The 24788-nt window shown below is 46.8% G+C and overlaps 1 protein-coding gene across 3 annotated transcripts in view; it reads right to left on the reverse strand.

Moving 5' to 3' along the window:
- The window catches only part of trip4 (thyroid hormone receptor interactor 4), a 111054-nt gene that overhangs the window by 77910 nt on the left and 8356 nt on the right, over positions 1-24788 (reverse strand). For 2 of the 3 annotated variants that reach the window (XM_085972146.1, XM_085972147.1), the window contains exons 4-10: positions 20674-20886; positions 17812-17896; positions 13753-13876; positions 9572-9787; positions 6615-6747; positions 3786-3979; positions 1321-1445 (exon numbers count right to left, since the gene is read on the reverse strand). In XM_085972146.1, coding sequence (XP_085828272.1) covers positions 1321-1445; positions 3786-3979; positions 6615-6747; positions 9572-9787; positions 13753-13876; positions 17812-17896; positions 20674-20886 — 1090 coding nt within the window. Of the gene's footprint in view, positions 1-1320; positions 1446-3785; positions 3980-6614; positions 6748-9571; positions 9788-13752; positions 13877-17811; positions 17897-20673; positions 20887-21573; positions 21651-24788 lie in introns of those variants that run through there. The other variant, XM_085972149.1, reaches the window with a different exon arrangement.

Here is a 24788-nt window from a genome sequence, read left to right on the forward strand (position 1 = left end):
CCCGTTCGCCCATCACCCCTGTGCTCGCTGACCTACATTGGCTCCCAGTTAAGCAGCGCCTCGATTTCAAAATTCTCATCCTTGTTTTCAAATCCTTCCATGGGCTCGCCCCTCCCTATCTCTGTAATCTCCTCCAGCCCCACAACCCCCCCACACCCGGAGATATCTGCGCTCCTCTAATTCTGCCCTCTTGAGCATTCCTGATTATAATCGCTCAACCTTTGGTGGCCGTGCCTTCTGCTGCCTAGGCCCTAAGCTCTGGAATTCCTTCCCTAAACCTCTCTACCTCTCTCTCCTCCTTTAAGACGCTCCTTAAAGCCTATCTATCTCTTTGACCAAGCTTTTGGTCACCTGCCCTAATTTCTCCTTATGTGGCTCGGTGTCAAATTTTGTGTCTTAAATACTCCTGTGCAGCGCCTTGGGGCATTTTACTACGTATAGGGTGCTATATAAATACAAGAAGTTGTTATATAAATACAAGTTCCTTTTCTCTATTTATTCTTCACTAGCCACAGATACAGCTCTGTTGCTTCCTCAGTTGTCCAATTAAGAAATTCACCCAGTGGCAGCAGACAACCTTAACAACTTGCATTTATATAGCACCTTTAGTGGAGTAAAGCAGGAGCGCAATCAGACAAAAACTAACACCGAGCCAAAGACGACATTCGGACAGGTGACCAAATGCTTGGTCAGGGAGGCAGGTTTTAAGCAGCGTCTTACAAGGAGGAGAGAGAGGTTGAGGCGGAGAGGTTTAGGGAGAGAGTTTAAGAGCTCAGAGCCTCGACAGCTGAAGGCACGGCCGCCGATGGTGTGCTAAGGAAGTGGGGGATGCACAAGAGGCCAGAATTGGAGGAATGTAGTGATCAGAGGGTTGCAGAGATGGAGGAGGTTACAGAGGTAGGGAGGTGTGAAGGCATGGAGTGATTTGAATGTATGGATGAGAATTTTTAAATCGAGGCATTGGTGGACTGAGAGCCAATGTAGGTCAACGAGCAGAGGGGTGTTATATCTAGACTGAGATTTAAAGTGCTAATGCTCTGGGGCACACATTCAATGTTCTACCCTAAGCAGGATGGCACTTGGCTTTAAAACCTGAATTCTAAAATAGAATGAGCTGTAGAATAAAATGGTCAGTGTAAGCCTATCAATGTCACAAATCTTCAGTTGAATCTAGAGTTAAAGCCCAGCTGGTTAACATAGATTACCCGCTAACCCATTTACATGCTATGCATCGAAGTGAGCGTTGCAGCATCACCATTCTTGCATGGTTGGACGCACTTTGAGGCAAAGTGGCGGTCTAAATCCTGATGAAGTATTTACCTCTGCCGTACATTGCCCTATAGGTCGCTTCGATCTCGGTTATTTCCTGCGACGAAGGTCTTTTGGCAGCTGCTGCAATCCATAGCCGGCCTCGGTGCGATGTGTACCAGGTCCTGCCCTCCACCCTAGGAACACAATGCAATCGACCTTAAAGACACAGAACATGTCCCAACAAGTAGTATTTATCTAGCGGCTTTAACATAGTAAAACGTCCCACGGCGCTACACAGGAGTATCTTAAGACGAAAAATCTGACACCGAGCCACATAAGGATAAATTAGGGCAGGTGACCAAAAGCTTGGTCAAAGAGGTAGGTTTTAAGGAGCATCTTAAAGAGAGGTAGCGAGGCGGAGAGGTTTAGGCAGGGAATTCCAGAGCTTAGGGCCTAGGCCACCAAAAGTTGAGCGATTATAATCAGGGATCCTCAAAAGGGCAGAATTAGAGGAGCGCAGATATCTCAGGGGGCGGGGGGAGTTGTGGGGCTGAAGGAGATTATACATTATATTATATATACACAAAATACTACAACTATGCTTCTCTAAACAGGTATCTATAGAAGCACTCTGCAATTCTAACCATCCAGCACCCAGGCATGGGCTTGCCCCAGAGTGCATTAATGAAATAAGCAGAAATAAAGAACTTGCATTTGTATAGTGACTTACACGCAATGTTCCTGTTGATCTTTTTTGGGTCCAGCCCATTCAAAATAACTCCAGAGAGCTGCGCAGCTTAAAGGGAATGTTGTTTTCCTGTCCTCAGCACATCCCAAAGCAGTTCAGCGCCAGGGAAATACTTCTGAAGGCTAGTCGCTGTTGTAATGTAGGGAAACGCGGCAGCCAATCTGCGCACAGCAAGCTCCCACAAACAGCAAGGAAATAAATGACCAGATAATCTCTTCGTGGCTTTGGTTGAGGAATAAATGCTGGCCAGGACACTTCGAAGGGATCTTTTACATCCACTTGACGGTTTAATTCGAAAGACGGCACCTCCAACAATACACGCTCCCTCAGGGCTGCAAGTGCCAGCCTAGATTATCAGCTCAAGTCTCTGGAGTGTGGCTTGAATACACAGCCTGCGGACTCACAAACAAGACTGCTACCACTCGGCCATGGCCGACACCGAATAGTACAGAACATGCTTCAGCCAAAATTCATCAAATAAGGAGGAAATTGAACAGCACTGTACTAAAATTAACAGTAGAAAACATAATAAAGGCAGACCAAAACATATTACTTCTATTATGCAAATAGGGCTAGTGCAAAGTTTTAAGTGAAATATAGCAGTTTAATGACTTATATTTTTCCGACCATTCATTGCCAATGGTTGAGAAATCTGCCCCCTTAAGAACAATCAAATGCCAAAGACCATCCCCGAGTATACAGCCTACCATCCAACCACATGCCTCTCTCTCTCCAGCCCCATTATTTAACATGTTTATCATCTTTTGAGAGAAGAAGTTCTTCCCAACACTGGCTCCAATTTCCACCAGTTTAAATTTATGCCCTCCAGGTCCCACAAACCTGACTTACTCTGAAGTACGGAGACCATTCGGCCCATCATGCCCACTCTTTGAAAGAGCTCCCCAATTAGTCCCACTCCCCTGCCCGTTCTCCAGAGCCCTGCAAATTTTTCCCCTTCAAGTGTTTATCCAATTCCCTTTTGAAACTTACTATTGAATCTGCTTCCACCGCCCTTTCAGGCAGCGCATTCCTGATCACAACAACTCGCTGCGTAAAAACCCGACCCTTCTGCCACTGGAAGCAGTTTCTTATTTACTTTACCTAAACCCTTCATGATTTTGAACACCTCTATTAAATCTCCCTTTAACCTTCTCTGCTCTAAGGAGAGCATCCCCAGCTTCTCCAGTCTCTCTACGTAACTGAAGTCCCTCATCCCTGGTATCATTCTAATCTCCTCTGCATATAAACACACCATTTAATATTTACGTCAGAGAAGTTCCTTCTTTCATTTTCCTCTCTGTACCCGAATAAGCAGTAGACAGACAAATTTACATGTGTAAATGAGGGCATATTATTGTACACTCATCCCTCTAGACAGTAGGTTCGCAGTTGGCTTGTTTTTTTTTTTTTTTTGGCGAGAGTTGCTTTGGGGCAAGTCCATTTTGAATGCACTCGATCAGCTGGAGTGACAGGTGCAATAACAGGCTCAGAATGGAGAGGCACATGTGATTGTTTTTTGTCTCAGTCCATCCAGGAGAAAATGGCCCGAACGAGGCAGCGGTTTCTAATTGGCAGCTCGTTTGTGGTTATACTGGGTTACGTGGCAACCCACACTTCATTGGAAGCAGCACTGCCTTGGGGAGTTTACAAAATCCCACTGAATTTAAATCCCTGAGTCTCCTCAGTGTTATTTACATATCAGTAAGTGGCAATGTCAAGGTCATGCCTGATCTAATGTGTTACATCGAATATTCACAGCTTCTGAAGTGCATCGTATGCTACTTACCTTTTGATGCCGCTTACAAGCAGCGAAGCCCAGGGCTGATGCATACTGAGACACATCCCTTCATCAGACATCTCCAGCAGCTCTCGATCCTGGATCCGCAGTCGGCTCCTCTCAGAGGCAACGTCGCCGCCTCTGGCCTGCGGACGGGAGTCAAGCCCTCTCCTATGGGTGCCTGTACCAGTCAGTTCCACCCACTGCAGAGAGAAGGTAAAGCTTGAGCACTAATCTGTACTCCAGACAGAGAACGGCAAAGAGACACGGGCACGAACATGGAATTCGACTATGGAGCAGAGAAATGACAGCACAGAGGCCACTCGCCCCATCAACTAGGGCTATCTACTGACCTCATATCCTTTTTATTTATTCCTTTTCAAATACTTATCCAATTCCCATTTAAATGGCATTATAGTCTCAATTGCCAATACAGGTGTATAAGTAAAGAAATCCATGTGCTGCATGAAAAAAATTCCTCCAGCTTCCTATTCTTTCTTCCAGTAATAATCCCGAGTATTTGTCCCTGGTTAAAACTTCACCAACCATACCTTTCTCCATTAATGGTGTTCCCCAAGGGTCAGTGCTAGGACCACTGCTTGTTTTTGAGATATAAAATGACTTGGATATTGTAATACAGAATAAAATTTCAAAATTTGCCGATGATACCAAACTTGGAGGTGTGGCAAACAGTGAGGAGGATACCAATTGACTGCAACAGGACATAGATTGGCCAGCAGAATGGGCTGACAAGTGGCAGATGGAATTTAATAGAGGGAAGTGTGAGGTGATGCATTTTGGCAGAAGGGATAGGGAGAGGCGATATAGACTTAATGGCACAGTTCGAAAGAAAGTGCAGCGACAGAGGGACCTGGGAGTTCATGGGCATAGATCTTTGAAGGTGGCAGGACATATTGAGAGAGTGGTTAGCAAAGCTTATGGGATCTTGGGCTTCATAAATAGAGGTACTGAGTACAAAAGCAGGGAAGTTATGCTGAACCTTTATAAAGCTCTGGTTAGGCCACAACTAGAGTATTGCATCCAGTTCTGGTCACCACACTTTAAGAAGAATGTGAAGGTCCTTGAGAGGGTGCAGAGGAGATTTACCAGAATGGTTCCAGGGATGGGGGATTTGAGCTACAAGGACAGGTTGGAGAAGCTGGTGTTGTTCTCCTTGGAGCAAAGGAGGTTGAGGGATGATTTGATAGAGGTGTACAAGATTATGGCGGATTTGGATAAGGTAGACAGAGAAAGGCTGTTCCCTCTAGTTGATGGTACAAGGACTAGGGGACACAGATTAAAGGTTTTGGGCAAGAGATACAGGGGGGATGTGAGGAAAAACTTTTTTACGCAGCGAGTGGTGAGGACCTGGAACTCGCTGCCGACGGAAGTGGTGGAAGCGGAGACACTCAATGTTTTCAAGGGGAGACTGGATAGGCACTTGAGGGAAATAAACTTGCAGGGCTACGGGGATAGAGCGGGGGAATGGGACTGACTGGATTGCTCTACAGAGAGCCGGCACGGACTCAATGGGCCGAATGGCCTCCTTCTGTGCCGTTATGACTCTGACTCTAATTACAACCTCCCGTTCCTGTTCTCATTCTGATGAGCCTTGGCTTTGTCCTTCTCCCATGGCTTTAACAATCTTATAGTGGGGTACCCAAAACTACACCTGCGACCTAACCAACGTCTTGTACAGATTCAGCATTACTTCCTTGCTTTTTTATTCAAAATCCCTTTTGCCTTTATGACCTTTGCTACTTTCCCTCTTACCTTTAAAGATCTAGTGATGTACACCACCCGACGTAAGAAAACTACTAGGCACTTGGTCTAAGCATTAAACAAAGCTTTAATCAACTGTTTTACAACATGGAGGTCTAGTTGTGTCCTTCACTAGTTCCTGTTAAGAATGTCCTGCGCAAGCTGGGCCCGTGCCCGAGTATTTATACTCTCCCTGGACAGCGCCACCTGTAAGCCGCTCAGTATTATTTCATAAGTCTGTCTTTCATGAATGACTGATTCATGTCACCACCTATCTGTATTGTGTCCAATTCTGGGCACCACACCTTAGGAAGGGCAAGATGCTTTGGAGAGGGTACAGACGAGATTTACTAGAATGGTTCCAGGGATAAGGGATTACAGTTACGTGGAGAGACTGGAGAAACTGGGGTTTGTTCTCCTCAGAGCAGAGAAGGCTAAGAGGAGATTTGATAGAGGTGTTCAAAATCATGAAGGGTTTTGATAGAGTAAATAAACAGAAACTGTTTCCAATGGTTGAAGGATCGATAACCAGAGGGCACAGATTTAAGGTGATTGGCAAAAGAACTAGAAGCGAGATTAGGAAAAACCTTTTTACACAACGAGTGGTTAGGATTTGGAATGCACTGCCTGATAGGGCGGTGGATACAGATTCAATAGCAGCCTTCAAAAGGGAATTGGATAAATACTTGGAGAAAAAGCTGCAGGGATATGGGGAACGAGCGGGGGAGTGGGACTGACTGGATTGCTCTTCAAAAGAGCCGGCGCAGACTCGATGGGCCGAATGGCCTCCTTCTGTGCTGTATCATTCGGAGAGTCTATCATCTTAAACTGTTCAGTCAGATTCAGGACATAGGAACTTATTCGAAGATTGAAGGCACCATGTTTTCTATAATGTTGCAGACAGACCCTGTCTGCAATTAAGTGTTGGGGTCACCACATACCAAAATAGCTAAAGTATCCCCGAGCTCTAACTGGCAAGAGCACTGGTTTCATGGCCAAACTTAGTTCAAGTCCCAGTGCTGCCTCTTACTGAGCAATTAAATTCACGAGAGGTTTCTTCTGATAGTTAGCACTTACGATGGGAGGAGGCTGGATGATATTGGGGTTGACCAATTCTCCCAACTGCTGTTGCTGCCTGTTCCGTTCGTCCTGCTTGCTGGAGTTGTTATTCGGTGATCCAGACTTTATTTCTTGTACAAGATCATCCAGTCTGTTTGAAGAGCAAGGAATAAATTATACCACAAAAGTGGCCAGGGCACCCAAAGAACCCCAAATACGCCGGTAACATGGGGTCGATGCAGCCCGACAACCCTCCAGCACATTTCATAGTAACACCTGGAATTGAATCACAATAGAAACAGGAAGTGCTACATCCCCACAATAGAAAGTAACATTAGGAAAGCTATTTTTCCCACTTCAAATACTTTAATACGCTTTCTGGTTTGCAAGAGATGCTCCAATCCAATGGCAACTAAATCTCGCACTGTCATTTCCCGTTAATGTTGCTGCTAACGGCCCTGACTTGGGCGACAGTATTTCAAGGTAAATGAGGCAGAACCACAGTCTTTTGGCGTGGTCAAGACCCCATCTAAAGAGGGTCCCATTGTCTTTGCAACCCTGCCTCGGGAGGTAAATATAAACACTGCTTCCAACCCCCAGGAACATAGTGACCGTCCTCAGACATCAAGGACATCAGAAACCATGGGGAAGGGGCAAGGGAATGGGACTAAAAGAGCCACCACAGGCCTTCTTTTGTGCTGCATCATTCTATGAAAATAAAATCACAAATTGTGACTCAAGACAGTTGCAGTTGTCTCACTGATGCTCCCACTCCAGAGACTTCAGCACAAAAATTTAGGCTGATCCTCAGCACTGCACTGGACTGAGTGCTGCACTGTCGGAGGTGCTGTCTTTCAGACGAGACGTTAAACCGAGGCCCTGTCTGCCCCCTCAGGTGGACGTAAAAAATCCCATGGCACTATTTCGAAGAGGAGCAGGGGGCGTTATCCCCGGTGTCCTGGCCAATATTTATCCCTCAATCAACATCTAAAACAGATTATCTGGTCATTATCACATTGCTGATTGTGGGAGCTTGCTGTGCGTAAATTAGCTGCTGCGTTTCCTACATTACTACAGCAACTACACTTCAAAAAGTACTTAATTGGCTGTAAAGCGCTTTGAGACGTCCAGTGGTCGTGAAAGGCGCTATAGAAATACAAGTCTTTTTTTTCCCCAATGTTATGGAATCAATTCTGAAACACAATAGGAGCAAATTCCACTGCGCTGGCATCCCAAGGGTGTATCACAGAAGGAGTTGGTCAATGTATACTCATTGAGCACAAGAACCTGCACTTTCATTGCTCACCCTGAAGGAACGATGCTTGCTGTAGAAGAGAATTACAGGTGATTGCATCTAAAACTATCACAATCTAAAATGACGTATCCTAGACCATCGGTCATTTAAAATCAATATACGTTCCGAACACTATTATAGAATCTCTGTGAATCAGCTCCAAACCAGATCATCCTATAACAAGTGCTGCACAGATGACCGAAGGATTACAGTAGAGGTTAAAAAGTAAATCATTGTCAGTTCAAAGCGCTCCCCATCCTTTCTGTTGAAGTAAGTAAGCTCCTACCATCAGAGAGACATCTATCTTTGATCTCCCTCTTTTGGATTTTATGTGGCAATCCAGCTAGCGGCTAAAAAACCCAGTTAAGGACTGCAGATGAGCCAGGGAATCAATCAAATGGCCCACCATGCTATACCATTGTTCTACACACAACCCCTCAACTTGCAGAGTTTTCATGTTCACACATGGACTGTACTGTTGTAATACATGAATTTTCAACAGTACTGAACATTATAAATGGAAGGCTGGTGAGAATTAGTACGCAGGTTACCTCGATTTATACAATGGTAAGTCAATGAGAATGAAGAGAAAGTCTCCCCTTTATTGGTTTCGGATTGCGTGTGTACGACCTTGGATGGAATACGAATGTGCTCTTCCTTGTTGGTTGGGGTGCGGAAAGATTTTTGATGTTCAGATCATTCACACCAATCATACACCTTCTACCTCTAAGCTTACCAAGGACCACAGCTTTATAACAGATCTCTCACTGATGGATAAATTAAGACGGAGAAAATAAATCAACGCGGAATCTCAGGCCGAGACAAACAAGTATTCTGTCACAACCTTTTTTCCTTCCCACCTTTATCCCCATTTCCCGCCCCTCTTCCCACAGGAGGAGTGACTCCTTGCTTTTCCAGGGATGCAAGGCGCCCTCCAGAATCTCCCTCAAGTGGTCATGTATGAATCCGAACAAAAAGTGCTGGACGATTACACCAGACAGTGCACACCATAGCCAAGTCCAATCCTGCCCTCAACATCCACGTACATATACTGTAAAGGGTCACTTGACTATTGGATACGGTAGCATAGTGGTTATGTCACTGGACTAGTAATCCAGAGGCATGGACGAATGATCCGGAGACGCGAGTTCAAATCCCACCACGGCAGCCTGGGAATTGAAATTCAGTTAATTAAATAAAACTGGAATAAAAAGCTAGTATCAGTAAAAACCCATCTGGTTCACTAATGTCCTTTAGGGAAAGAAATCTGCCGTCCTTACCCAGTCTGGCCTATATGTGACTCCAGACCCACAGCAATGTGGTCGACTCTTAACTGCCCTCGGAAATGGCCTAGCAAGCCACTCTGTTGTCTAAGGCGGCTCACCACCACCTTCTCAAGGGCAATAAATGCTGGCCTTGCCAGTGACGCCCACATCCAGTGAACAAATACATTAAAAAAAAATCAGGAGTGGGAACCATGGCTAATTTCTCCCTCCCTAACCAAGGGTTCTAAACCCAATTGTAAGTGAGCCTACTCCCCGTTAATTCAGCACAAACAGGGATACAACTTGTGAATGAACAACCTCCTGGTCTGTCGGGCTCACCTACTCACTCGGTAAACTCAAGGTCTTCGAGGAAGCCCCTGGAAGTTTTGCAGTAGTGCGCGCCGCTCTACACAAACCTGCTGTAATACTGATCCAGAGACCCCTCATCCTCAAGGATCTGCCTTCCAGCAAAGTCTATCGTGATCTGCTTTGTTCGACGGGATGCGTGCCGCAACTCCCTCAGTTCTTCATCTCTTTTGCGTAACGTCTCTCGTTCCTGTTTGGAGAGCCATTGGTTGGAGTCTGCCGCAAAGTAATCGGACTCATCGTCAATGACCTGAGTGCGACGAGCACTGGGGGGAAAAAAAATGGATCCAGTCAGTTGAGCAGGATTCAAACTCGGCAGCAAGATTCAACTTCAAACTCTCAAGTATTTGCAAAGCTAATTATCTGGAGCGCACAAGTACAACACCGCTGCTCACACCAAGTCCCGTTCACTCATCACCCCTGTGCTCGCTGACCTACATTGGCCCCCAGTCTGGCAACGCCTCCATTTTAAAACTCTCATCCTTGTTTTCAAATCACTCCACCGCCTCACACCTCCCTATCTCGAAGCTCCTCCAGCCCTCCAAGATTTCTGCACTCCAATTCTGGCCTCCTGGGCATCCCCGATTTCCACTGACCCACCATTGCCAGCCATGCCTTCAGCTGCCTAGGCCGAAGTTCTGGAATTCCCTCCCTAAACCTCTCGCTCTTCCTTGAATTCAATTCATTAAATATATTCAAGAAGGAGTTGGATATATTTCTTGAGGCTAAAGGGATCAAGGGATATGGGGAGAAGGCAGGGACAGGGTACTGAATTTAGATGATCAGCCATGATCTCATTAAATGGCGGAGCGGGCTTGAGGGGCCGAATGGCCTACTCCTGCTCCTATCTTCTATGTTTCTATGAAGACACTTCTTAAAACCCACCTCTTTGACTAAGCTTTTGGTCACCTGTCCCAATATCTCTTTACGTGGCCCGGTGCCAAACTTTGTCTGATAACTCTCCTGCGAGTTGTTTAGCACGTTAAAGGCGCTATATAAATGCGAGCTTTGTTGCTGCCTCCAAGCCTCTGCCCCATTTCCCAGTCCATCCTCCATGCCCAAACCTGTATACTGGACTACTCGTCAGTTGCCAGTGCGAGGATTCAACGTTGCTCAGGCCTCCTCTCCAGACAGGGAACGCTGCTAGGAGGCAAATCGATTTCCTCATCCGTAGCCCGAACAAAAAAAGCCCCATTAAAACAACAGTCCCAATACAGCGAGGAGGTTTCACACACAGCGGATGATGGATTATCCCCCACCTCGGAATAGCATTTGGTTCATTCCTCTCCGGGGAAACCAGTTGAGAGGAGAACATCCAAGCTGTTTTTATAATCGGTTAGACCTGCTCTCCCACCTCCGGCTCCTCAAACACAAGTCTCAAGCAGTCGAATATAAAACTGCCAGGACGATCCATTTTTAAGCAGGTTTTTTTTTAGTGGCAGCACTTGCGTGGGTGTGCTGCAGTGTAAAGGCGCTTGCCGGCTGGGAACGGGCACCAGTGGCTGCAAACCCCAGGGGACAAAGTAGAGGGCAGGACGAGCATAGAGCATGTTTGGGAAATGCAGCCTCTCCATACAAAGCACAATCTGCATGGAAATGACTTGCTTACAAATGAGCGAAACTGCACTGCTTGTGTTTCAAATGGTGTACGAATTCAGGACACTTCGGGACTCTATACAAAAAAGTTATATTCACTGCACAGAGAATGCGTAACATACAGCCACTTAACATGATTTGGACTTCCATCAACCAGGCATTATCTGTCCATTGCACAGGATAGTTACCGGAATTCATATTAATTCAACGTAGTGAACATTGGAACAGGAATAGGCCATTCAGCCCCTCGAGTATGTTCCGCTATTCAATCAGATTATGAACGATCTGCATCTCAACTCTGCCTTGGTTCCATATCCCTTAATACCCTTACCGAACAAAAATCTATCACTCAGTTTTGAAATCATCAATTGACCTAGCCTCAACAGCTTTTACCGCTACCCTTTGTCTGAAGAAGTGCTTCTTGACATCACCCCTTAACGGCCTAGCTCTAATTCTAAGGTTGTGGGGAACATAGGGTCTGATGGGGAACATAGGGTCTGATGAAAGGGTGGAACTGAAATAAATCAGTATTTGTAGGGAAATGGTGTTAGGAAAATTGATGGGACTGAAGGCCGATAAATCCCCAGGGCCTGATAATCTACATCTCAGGGTACTTAAGGAAGTGGCCCTAGAAATAGTAGATGCATTGCTGGTCATCTTTCAGAACTCGATAGACTCTGGAACAGTACCCATGGATTGGAGAGTAGCTAATGTTACCCCACTATTCAAAAAAGGTGGTAGAGAAAAAGCGGGGAATTTTCGACCGGTAAGCCTGACATCGGTAGTGGGGAAAATGCTAGAGTCCATTATAAAAGATGTAATAGCAGAGCACTTGGAAAGCAGTGACAGGATCGGACAAAGTCAACATGGATTTACAAAAGGTAAATCATGCTTGACTAATCTACTGGAATTTTTTGAGGATTTAACTGGTAAAATAGATAAGGGAGAACCAGTGGATGTGGTGTATTTGGACTTTCAGAAGGCTTTCGATAAGGTCCCGCATAAGAGATTAGCGTGCAAAATTAAGGCACATGGGATTGGGGGCAAGGTATTGACTTGGATAGAGAACTGGTTGGCGGACAGAAAGCAAAGAGTTGGAATAAACGGGTCGTTTTCCGAGTGGCAGGCAGTGACTAGTGGGGTACCGCAAGGATCGGTCCTAGGACCCCAGCTGTTCACAATATATATTAATGATCTGGACGAGGGAATTGGATGTAATATCTCCAAATTTGCAGACGACACAAAGCTGGGTGGGAGGGTATGCTGTGAGGAGGATGTCGTGAAACTCCAGTACGATTTGGACAGATTGGGTGATTTGCCATGTTTCTGCCCAATGCACAATAATGTGGATAAATGTGAGGTTATCCACTTTGGTGGCAAAAACCGGAAGGCAGATTATTTGAATGGCAATAGATTGGGAGAAGGGGAAGTGCAAAGAGACCTGGGTGTTCTTGTGCACCAGTCGCTGAAGGTAAGCATGCAGGTGCAGCAGGCGGCTAAGAAGGGAAATGGTATGTTGGCCTTCGTAGCGAGAGGGTTCGAGTACAGGAACAAGGATGTCTTGCTACAGTTGTACAGGGCCTTGGTGAGACCGCACCTTGAGTATTGTGTGCAGTTTTGGTCACCTTACCTGAGGAAGGACGTTCTTGCCATGGAAGGAGTGCAGTGAAGATTCACCAGGCTGATACCTGGGATGGCAGGAATGACGTATGAGGAGAGATTGTGTCGATTGGGCTTATACTCACTGGAGTTTAGAAGATTGAGAGGGGATCTCATCGAAACCTATAAAATTCTGTCAGGCCTGGACAGACTAGATGCAGGAAGGATGTTTCTGATGGCCGGGGAGTCCAGAACCAGGGGTCACAGTCTAAGGATAAGGGGTAAGCCATTTAGGACTGAAATGAGGAGGAATTTCTTCACCCAGAGAGTGGTGAACCTGTGGAATTCTCTGCCACAGAGGGCGGTGGAGGCCAGTTCATTAAATATATTCAAGAAAGAGTTGGATATATTTCTTAAGGCTAAAGGAATATGGGGAGAAGGCAGGGACAGGGTACTGAATTTGGATGATCAGCCATGATCTCATTGAATGGCGGAGCAGGCTCGAGGGGCCGAATGGCCTACTCCTGCTCCTATCTTCTATGTTTCTATGTGCCCCATTGTTCTGGACTCTCCCTCCAGAAGAAATAGTTTCTCTCTACCTACCCAATCAAGTGCTTTAATCATCTTAAACACCTCAATTAGATCACCCCTTAATCTTCTATACTCAAGGGAACACAAGCCTAGTCGATGTCACCTGTCCTTTTAATTTAACCCTTTTATCCCCAGTATCATTCTGGCACTCGAAGGCAAATATATTAGAGGTGCGGTTCCTCGAACTGAACAAAGTACTCAAGATGGGGTGTAACCAGAGCTCTGTTCAGCTGAAGCTTTATGACCTCAATAAGTGTGTGTCATTAGCCAGATTCTACTTTAATGGTACCCTACACGGCTTCCAAGGTCACATAACTGGTTAAGAGAACGTTTTGCGGGGAGGGAGTGTATGCAGTTAATCTCTATATTTACCCCCGTTTCAATATTGCATTCAAGACAATTTACCGACTGAATCGCAGCGATCACGTCGCCCTCCACCTCTTACCTAGTTTTGTCATATTCCAATAGCTTGTCTTTGTGTTGAACGGCTTTCTCCAGCCCAGCCTTCAGAACCATTTCCTGATGGGGCAGCAGGTCCCTCTCGAAGACATCAGGATTTCCTGCTCTATCTGCACCGAGAAGAATGCACGAGATTTCAAGTCCCTCCTTCATTAAATGCCATTATAAAGCCTGCGTGGAACCCTGCGTTCAGTATGATTAAACAGTGACTGACCCTGGAGGCCTTAAAACTAAACGTCACCTTCTGCAATAAATTTTCAAAGAAAGAAAGACTTGCATTTCTATAGCGGCTTTCATGACCTCAGGATGTCCCAAAGTGCTTCACAGCCCATGAAGTACTTTTGATGTGTAGTCACTGTTGTAATGTGGGAAATGTGGCAGCCAATTTGCGCACAGCGAGCTCCCACAAACAGCAATGAGATAATGACCAGATCCATCTGTTTTCAGCTGCTGGTTGAGGGATAAATATCAGCCGGGACACCGGGGATAACTCCCCTGCTCTTCTTCGAAATAGTGCCGTGGGATCTTTTATGTCCACCTGAGAGCGCAGACGGGACCTCGCTTTAACAGCTCATCCAAAAGACACCACCTCCCGACAGTGCAGCGCTCCCTCAGTACTGCACGAGAGTGTCAGTCTCCAGATGGCTGGCCAGTAGCTCCTGATGCATTGGTGCGTGGGCATCTGGTGAAAACAGGATTGGCCTCCACTGTGATGCCCCTGACAATTGCCTGGGCTCGCACATTGGCTGCTTTAGAATTACACAGAATACACAGCACAGAAACAGGCCATTCGGCCCAACCAGTCCATGCCAGCCATGCCATGTTTGGTCAAGATGCTGGAGGAAATGTAGCATGTCTTCAGAAGAAACGGGGAGAAAGGACTATCGTAGCCCTCCAATCAGACCAATTCATCGCACTGGACTGTCCCAATGCATTAGAGGACAGTCAGCCATGTTCCCTTTAAGCTGCTCGGCCGCACAGCGCTCGAGGTCCCGCGCAGCCGGCTCACCGGCTTCTAAAGGGGAAAACCACGCATGCGCGGAATTTTGAATGAGCCACGCAACCCAAAAAATATATAAGAGGGAGCATTGGCAGTCAGTCTTCTACTTTTAATCTTGTCCATTCCTCCCAGTGCCATTGATCATTCAATCACTTTTTTTTAAATTCGTTTATGGGGTGTGGGCGTCGCTGGCAAGGGCAGCATTTATTGCCCATCCCTAATTGTCCTTGAGAAGGTGGTGGTGAGCCACCCTCTTGAACCACTGCAGTCCATGTGGTGAAGGTGCTCCCACAGTGCTGTTAGGGAGGGAGTGCCAGGATTTTGACCCAGTGACGATGAAGGATCGGCGATATACTTCTAAGTCAGGATGGTGTGTGACTTGGAGGGGAACTTGGAGGTGGTGGTGTTCCCATGCGTGTGCTGCCCTTGTCCTTCTAGGTGGAAGAGGTCGCGGGTTTGGGAGGTGCTGCCGAAGAAGCCTTGGCGAGTTGCTGCAGTGCATCTTGTAGATGGTACACACTGCAGCCACGGTACGCCAGTGGTGGAGGGAGTGAATGTTTAAGGTGGTGGATGGGGTGCCAATCAAGCGGGCTGCTTTGTCCTGGATGGTGTTGAGCTTCTTGAGTTTCACCGCATCGGCAGTTTTACTTACAAATTGGAACGTTTGATGGAAGCGACATTACTGGTGCAAGGAAAAGTTTCTAACAAGAACTACTAATTGACAAAATATGATGAACATCGCAACCAGCTCCCCAGCTGTGAGGGTGGCCTAGAAACCTGTTCCCAGAGCACAGTGACTGCCATCCCAGGCAATGCACCCCAGCAGTCAGGGGAACTTGCCTTTCAGTTATGCCCGTCGCTCCGTGGGGAGTAACTCAGCCAAGGCTTTGCACTTTCCTTCGCTGAGCACTGGAAGTTTTCCACATTAATCCACATCGCACTGCTCATTACTGCAACGAGCAATTAGGAAGGCAAATGGAATGCTGGCCTTTATTGCAAGGGGGATGGGGTATAAAATAGGGAAGTCTTGCTACAACTGTACAGGGCGCTGGCGAGACCACACCTGGAGTACTGCGTACAGTTTTGGTCTCCTTATTTAAGGAAGGATATACTTGCATTGGAGGCAGTTCAGAGAAGGTTCATTAGGTTAATTCCTGAGTTGAAGGGGTTGTCTTATGAAGAAAGGTTGAGCCTACACTCATTGGAGTTTAGAAGAATGAGAGGTGATCTTATTGAAACATATAAAGATACTGAGGGGGCTCGACAGGGTAGATGCTGAGAGGATGTTTCCCCTCGTGGGGGAATCTAGAACTAGGGGGCATAGTTTCAGAATAAAGGGTCGCCCATTTAAAACAGAGATGAGGAGGAATTTCTTCTCGGAGGATCTTTGGAATTCTCTACCCCAGAGAGCTGTGGAGGCGGAGTCATTGAGTATATTCAAGGCGGAGATTGACAGACATTTGAACTACAGGGGAGTCAAAGGTTATGGGGAGAGAGCGGGCAGGAAAGTGGAGTTGAGGCCATGATCTTATTGAATGGCGGAGCAGGCTCGAGGGGCCGAATGGCCTACTCCTGCTCCTGTTATGTTCTTATGAGTAACAGCCACCTGTGGAGCCACAGTGAACTTCCTTCACTGTTCAAACATACACTGGCTGCTCTCCTTAGAGCAGAGAAACTTAAGAGGAGATTTGATAGAGGTGTTCAAAATCATGAAGGATTTTGATAGAGTAAATAAAAAGAAACTGTTTCCAGTGGCTGAAGGGTGGATTACCAGAGGACACAGATTTAAGGTGATTGGCAAAAGAATCAGAGGCGAGATGAGGAGAAATGTTTTACGCAATGATCTGGAATGCACTGCCTGATAGGGTGATGGGAGCAGACTCAATAGTAACTGTCGGAGCTGCCATCTTTCGGATGAGGCGTTAAACTGAGGTCTCATCTTCCCTCTCAGGCAGACGTAAAAGATGCTGTGGCACTATTTCAAAGAAGATCACCCTAAACACATGGAATAAAGGAGAACGCTGTACCGGTACTCCAGGTAGGAATCACTGGATTGCAATCTGGAGGGGGAAATCGCAGCTGGCAACACCACACAGCTGGAATCCACCATGTGACTTGAATTTTTTTGGGTGAATGTGCTCATCGAGGTGAGGGAGACCTAAACTAGGGGCTATAAATACAAGATAGGCACTAATAAATCCAAGAGGGAATTCAAGAGAAACTTCATTGCTCAGGGAGTGGTTAGAATGTGGAACTCGCTACCACAAGGAGTAGCTGAGGTGAACAACAACTTGTATTTATATAGCGCCTTTAACGTAGTTGTGGTAAACCACTTTTATCGTTCACTATAGTTATCACTGTTGTATTGTTCTCACTGTTCTCACTGTTGTATCACTATACGAGGTCGCCTCTTGTCGCGCTGTTATACCTGGGCTGACCACCTCCGACTCCGCCCATGGCTCCACCTACCTGCCCAGGTATAAAGGTAGTCGACTGGCTGGTATTCCTCCTTGTTGGACCCGATCACCCACGAGGGTGGGCTCTGTTATTTAGTCAATAAAAACCTTTAGTTACGTTCCTAACTCGTCGCTTTTTATTGGACGAATTGATAGGTATATCAGTAGTAAAACGTCCCAAGGTGCTGCACAAGAGTATTGCAAGATAAAAAAATGACAAAAAAATTAGCATAGATGCTTTTAAGGGGAAGCTAGATAAACACAGGAGGGAGAAAGGATTATGCTGATGGGGTTAGATGAAGAGGGGTGGGAGGAGGCTCGTGTGCAGCACAAACATCAGCTTGGGCCAGCTGGGCCGAATGGCCTGTTGCTGTGCTGTGCATTCTATGTGATTTTCCCTTTGAGACGCAAGGTCAGTTGCAGCATGCTGCCTGCACCTCGAGTCAGCTCAGCTCATTTAAGACAGGCCAGGAACTGAACTCCGGACCGTCAGGTCTGTGTGGGTCGATTACACACTGCCTTTCACGGAGCCAATGGAGAATGGCAATAAATATTTCCAACTCATCAAATACACAGCGATAGTACTAACCAGCAGTCCCCATGAGTTTCTTGCGTAATTTCTGACTCTTGTTTGAGTCACGGACAAGGATCTCTTGCTCCTCTTTCGTGCAGACCTGCAAGAGATACATTTAGATTATTAAGGATGATGCCAGAACTGAGAGGTTATACCTATCAGGAAAAGCTGAACAGGCAGGAGCTCTTTTCTCTAGTAAAGAGAAGACTCGGGGGTGACCTGACCTGACACAGGTCTTCAAGATAATGAAAGGGTTTGATAGGGTAGATGTAGAGAGAACGTTTCCACTTGTTGGGTGGGGGGGGGGGGGGGGAAAGAGACCAAAACTAGAGACCATAAATATAAGATAGTCACTAATAAATCCAAGAGGGAATTCAGGAGAAACTTCTTCCCCCACAGAGTGGTTAGAATGTGGAACTCGCTACCACAAGGAGTGGTCGAGGTGAATAGCGAGATAAACACAGGAGGGAGAAAGGAATAGAAGGTTATGCTGAGAGGGGGAGATGAAGAAGGGTGGGAGGAGGCTCGTGTGGAGCATAAACACCGGCACGGACCAGCTGGGCTGAATGGCCTGTTTCTGAGCTGCAGACTCGATGTAATGTGTGTCTGTTCTTTCAGGTGTACTTTTTTTTTTTGGGGGGGGGGGCGGTGGAATATGGGTATGCTTTCCCTCCCCTTTCTCAAGTCTCTGCAACACATAAAACCAACCTACTTCCAGATCTCCAAGAATCCCGCTCAGAGATTGCCCTCATTAAATGACTCAGAGGAGCTCTCTCAACTACTCTCTCTTCCTCCCACCGATATTAAGTATTTAAAAAGTAAGAATTTGAAAAGTATATGCATCAAAAGTGCTCCTGACCACAGCGTTGAATTTTGGAGTGCTTCAGTACAGGAATAGAAACATAGAAATCATAGAAAAATAGGAGCAGGAGTCAGCCATTCGAGCTTGCTCCGCCATTCAATATGATCATGGCTGATCCTCTATCTCAATACCATATTCCCGCTCTCTCCCCATAACCCTTGATGCCTTTTGTATCTAGAAATCTATCCATCTCCTTCTTAAATATATTCAGTGACTTGGCCTCCACAGCCTTCTGCGGTAGAGAATTCTACAGGCTCACCACCTTCTGAGTGAAGAAATTTCTCCTCATCTCAGTCCTAAATGTCTTACCTCGTATCCTGAGACTGTGACCCATCGCTCTAGACCCCCAGCCAAAGGAAACATCCTCCCTGCATCCAGTCTGTCTAGCCCTGTCAAAATTATACACATTTCAATGAGATCCCCTTTCATTCTTCTAAACTCTAGTGAATACAGGCCTAGTCGACCCAATCTCTCCTCATACGACAGTCCTGCCATCTCAGGAATCAACCGTCGCTGCACTTGCTCTATGGCAAGTATATCCTTTCTTAGGTAAGGAGACCAAAACTGCACACAGTACTCCAGGTGTGGTCTCACCAAGGCCCTGTATAACTGTAGTAAGACATCCTTGCTCCTGTGCTCAAATCCTCTTGCAATGAAGGCCAACATACCATTTGCCTTCCTAACTGCTTGCTGCACCTGCATGCTTGCTTTCAGTGACTGGTGTACAAGGACACCCAGGTCCCTTTGTACATCAACATTTCCCAATCTAGCACCATTTAAATAATACTCTGCCTTTCTGTTTTTCCTACTGAAGTGGATAACTTCACATTTATCCACGTTATACTGAATGGCACAATTTCAGTCTGCTTATTGCGTAGCTGCCACAGAAGGGATGATTTAACATTGGAAAAGGACATCTTAAAGCCAAGAACCTGGAAAGCATCATCTCAGCGCATCCCCAGATGGCAGAAATAAATATTATGCATCATTTTCTACCCAAGGCTACCAAAGGGGCAGCCAATTTTACAAGCACATGGAAGCATTCTGTGGAGTGCAGAATCATCACTAGGTGGGAGTGGTGTCATTAGGTTGGTGGTCATTGAATGGGGTATGGCAGAGATCTGGCTCCACGAGACCGCTCAAATAAAAGCACTGTGGCAGTTCTACAACGCGACAAACGGCACCAGTTGTACTCGGATGAAGACATCACACTGCACAGGACACGCTCGTTTGAGCTGCTGACATTGAGAAGGAGCGTAATTAATGAGCGCAGTTGAAATTAGACATTGCTGAAGCACCCGGGATGAATGACTGCATCTCTTAATATTAATCAACTTGCTCATACTGTCAGGCTCGGTGACTTAGACAGATTCATTTAAACACATCATCACTCACTGCTCCCGTAAAAATATTAAACAGGTTGGGGAGGGGGGGGGGGGGGGGGTAGAAAAGAAACATTCACGCTAATTACGCTTCGGCTTAGTAACACGCCCCAAAACGGTCACCTTCCTGTTCTGCCCTCTTTTGCTGAAGGAGCTGATTCAAGCTGTCATTGGATTCCATTGTGTGCCAACAGCCTTGTCGCAGCCCAAATGGCCACTTTTGCGCCAGCCAAGAGAGAGTGCTCACCAGCAGCCTGGCACTCAATACTGAGCACTCAGTCCGCCCACCGGGAATGTTCATACCACGCACACACTTACCAGCCGAGGGCAATCAGCAAATTGGCCAAATTTTATTCAGCCAATTGTAGTACACGCCTCACTCCCCCTTCCAAACCCTCTTCCCCACACTGACCATTTCTTGGGCTGAGATCCTGTAACTCAACACTGAGCACGGATCGGACCTGGGATCTTCCTGACCTATATAGATCAAGAACACATCGCGGGGTGTATTTAGCCAATGAGCGATTGCGAGGGACAAATTGAACTGATCTAACCAGGAATACAAGCACAGAGTACCTCATGACACAGGAAGCAGAGCCAGCGGGTCTTCAATGAAGAGCAGTGCGCACTCACCAGCGTTCCGCAGAACAAGCAGGGCCCCGACCCCTCCTGCTCGCAGACGATGCGGCCGCAACCCAGGCAGTTGTTGACCAGCTTGTGAGTTTGTCCCAAGCATTCGCAGGAATGGCGGCCCGGGAGGATGACGGCGAGTCGGTCCTCGCCCTCCTGTGTATACAGGGACAAGTACTTCGTCTTCTTCTTAGAGGAAGAATTAGCCTCCTGCACCTGGTTAAAAACAGAAGGAGAAAAACAGGAATGTAGGAAACTCGGCAGCCAATTTGCGCACAGCAAGCTCCCACAAACAGCAATGAGGCAAATGACCAGATCATCCGTTTTGGTGATGTTGCTTCAGGGGTAAATGTTGCCCAGGACACCGGGGAGAACTCCCCTGCTCTTCTTTGAAGTAGTGCCGTGGGATCTTTTATGTTCACCTGAGAGAGCCGACGGGGCCTCGGTTTAACGTCTCATCCAAAAGATGGCACCTCCGACAGTGCAGCACTCCCTCAGCACTGCACTGGGAGTGCCAGCCTAGATTTCTGTGCTCAAGTCTCTGGAGTGGGACTTGAACCCACAACCTTCTGACTCCGAGAGGAGAGTGCTACCCAGTGAGCTGCTGATCTAACCTTGATCAGTGAACAGCTGTCCTCAACTTTTGCTTTAGCTAGTGTGTGAAAATCACTGGCTTGCGTCTTCAATCCCAGCTGTAGGGCTTTGGGACGCAATGAGCAAATCCAGATCTATTCCCTCCCCACATCTCCCGGGAATAGTGGAAGTTAATTAAATGACACGGAAAACCTCCAAGAACAGTGCTTTACTCCGCCGAGTGGCTGGCTGCAAAGCAGAATAGGCTGAACCTTGGAACAGTTGCTTAGTAAAGCACTGACGCAGGGGACACGATATGAAATGACTTACAAAGTGTACAACAGCCTCCATGAGCTGCACCATGGGCTGCACGCACACTGAATTCCCAATCTCTGATGAACTGAGGGAGATTCGTCCCAGATTGGCTCTTGCACCACCTGGTGGCCAGTTTCAGAGTGGCACGGACAGAAGTCTGGGAGCAGGTCTTCGCGAGCAAGAAAGGTGCATTTGTGGGGAGAAGATACATTTTAAAAGTCTCTTCCACCCTCAAAGAAATAACTTACCAATAGAGTACATGTTCTCGATCGGTCAGAGTTTCGGAAAAGTTTGGAATAAGACTTATGGTCAGAGTTAGGTCAATTGGAGAGAGAAACTTTGTCTTAGTTTTAAATGAGTAAGTTTTCGCTTGCTTCTCTAAACTTTTATCCCCTTTGTCCGACTGTCCTGAGCACATCGCCTGCTCCTAGGTAGCTGCAATGTCCCCTACACCTGGCTGCCAGGGACTACCCCAGTTAGGTCTACCGTCCAATTCTCCAACTCTCCCTGCCACAGTGAAACTGCACGGCTAAGGGCAGCTGCCGGGAGATGCTGCACTTGGACCAGGCTCTGACTAAGTGGCCCGGGACTCCATCCTACATTCAAAGAAAGAAAGAAGGAAAGAAAGAACTTAGTCTTTTTCTTGGCTGCAGAATTAGCCTCCTGAACCTGGTCAAAAACATAGAAACATAGAAGATAGGAGCAGGAGTTGGCCATTCGGCCCCTCGAGCCTGCTCCGCCATTCAATGCGATCATGGCTGATCATCCAAATTCAGTACCCTGTCCCTGCCTTCTCTCCATATCCCTTGATCCCTTTAGCCTTAAATATATCCAACTCCTTCTTGAATATATTTAATGAATTGGCCTCAACTGCCTTCTGTGGTAGAGAATTCCACAGGTTCACCACTCTCTGGGTGAAGAAATTCCTCCTCATTTCAGTCCTAAATGGCTTACCCCTTATCCTTAGACTGTGACCCCTGGTTCTGGACTCCCCCGCCATCGGGAACATCCTTCCAGCATCTAGTCTGTCTAGTCCTGTTAGAATTTTATAAGTTTCGATGAGATCCCCTCTCATTCTTCTAAACTCCAGCGAGTACAAGCCCACTCGACCCAATCTCTCCTCATACGTCATTCCTGCCATCCCAGGTATCAACAAAAGCAGAAAGTTCCAAACAAAGATAGATTTGCATTTCTATAGCACCTCTCACAAGCTCAGGATGTCCCAAAGCGCTTCACAGCCAATGAAGTACTTTTGAAGTGTAGTCACTGTTGTAATGTAGGAAACGTGGCAGCCAATTGCGCACAGCAAGCTCCCACAAACAGCAATGTGATAATGACCAGATAATCTGTTTTTAAGCGATGTTGGTTGAGGAATGAACATCGGCCCAGGACACCGGGGAGAAGTCCACTGCTCTTCTTCGAAATAGTGGCACGGGATCACCCAAGAGGGCAGGCGGGGCCTTGGTTTAAACGTCTCATTTAAAAGATGGCTCCCCCGACAGTGCAGCACTCCCTCAGCCTGGATTTTTGTGCTCGAGTCTCTGGGGTGGGACTTGAACCCACAAACTCCTGCCTCAGGGGCGAGAGTGACACCACCGAGTCACGGCGGACACATTTATCCAAACTTTTAGCGCCCGTGCTGGGCTTATTTTTGAGTGACATGCAGAGTTCGACAAGTATAATCTTTAAAGTCAGCGAGTGAGATTCACTTCAAATAAATTAAACAATTTTTGCAAGACTATCCCTGCACAACTCTGTTGGAAACAGCATCAGTACCTTTGCTTAGACTTTCCCACAACAATAAATCCAAATGTTAAAACAACTCAGAAGCATCATTTTTGCAAAATCGACGATTTATGGGTTGAGTACCACCCGAAATGCCTGAATGAGTGCAGCTCCAACAACACTCAAGAAGCTCGACACCATTCAGGACAAAGCAGCCTGCTTGATTGGCACCCCATCCACCACCTTAAACATTCACTCCCTCCACCACCGGTGTACCGTGGATGCAGTGTGTACCATCGACAAGATGCACTGCAGCAACTCGCCAAGGCTTCTTCGGCAGCACCTCCCAATCCCGCGACCTCTTCCACCTAGAAGGACAAGGGCAGCAGACGCATGGGACCACCACCACTGACTTAGAAGTATATCGCCGATCCTTCATCGTCGCTGGGTCAAAATCCTGGAACTCCCTCCCTAACAGCACTGTGGGAGTACCTTCAGCACACGGACTGCAGCGGTTCAAGGCGGCGGCTCACCACCACCTTCTCAGGAGCAATTAGGGATGGGCAATAAATGCTGCCCTGATCCCATAAATGAATTTTAAAAATATATATACTCAGGTGTAAATGTCTGAGACTTTTCAGAAACAAATCTATACAACGGGGGTTGCATTCCTCCGCGATGCAAAGGATTTGGGCTAAAGGAAGACAAGGAAATCATTGGGAGTGGAGACTGTTTGCCTGGTGAAATATCTCAGGGACACTGGAAAGTAGAAATGACACAAGCGGAAAGCGAGCAGGGTAATAACGGGCGGGGCGGGGAAGAGGGAGGGAGAAAGTGAAGTGTGCAACAGCTGATAACCCCAGCTCCAATTGTGGAGCCTGTGCTCAACTGAAGCAGGCGTTTTCCCATTGTAGAATAGCACATTGGCACTCTGCATTATGATTGATGCGAGATCGCACCGTTGAGGGGGAATGGGGAGACAAGTAACCAAGTAGCTGTCGCACGTCTATGCTGACGATACCACAGTATCGCAGACCCATCACGTGTTACTCATCCAGGAGTGACCCTTCACATTGGTTTACATGCAACTCATTTTGCTGCTCGTCATTCTTCAAAAATAAAAACACAGCTCCGTACACAACCTGTACCACTCGCGCTTCACACATCATCACCGCTTAGAGTCCCCCCAGTTTTCACAGCCCAGATTATCTTTCGAGGGACAGGAATGAACAAGGGTCCTCGTCACAGAGAATCCACACAGCTAAGAGCACCTTCTGTTGGCTCAGGGGGTGGAACCAACAGCAGTTCTGAAGTTGAGAGACTTGGCTGAAGTTTTGAGACTTGACCGATTCCATCAGCCAGCACAAATGCTAGAGGGCATTGGAAAGAGAGTGACACTGGGAGGGTATATCACCTGAATGTAGTTTTTAAAATGAAAATGATTTCACCATTGCACCCAGCGTCACGACCCAGTGCTTCCAAGCACATTCAATTTACGAAGTAGT

The sequence above is a fragment of the Somniosus microcephalus genome, chromosome 32, assembly GCF_052327205.1.
Source record: "Somniosus microcephalus isolate GS21.2 chromosome 32, FLI_Smic_1.0, whole genome shotgun sequence".
In the NCBI taxonomy this organism is placed as follows: Eukaryota; Metazoa; Chordata; class Chondrichthyes; order Squaliformes; family Somniosidae; genus Somniosus; species Somniosus microcephalus.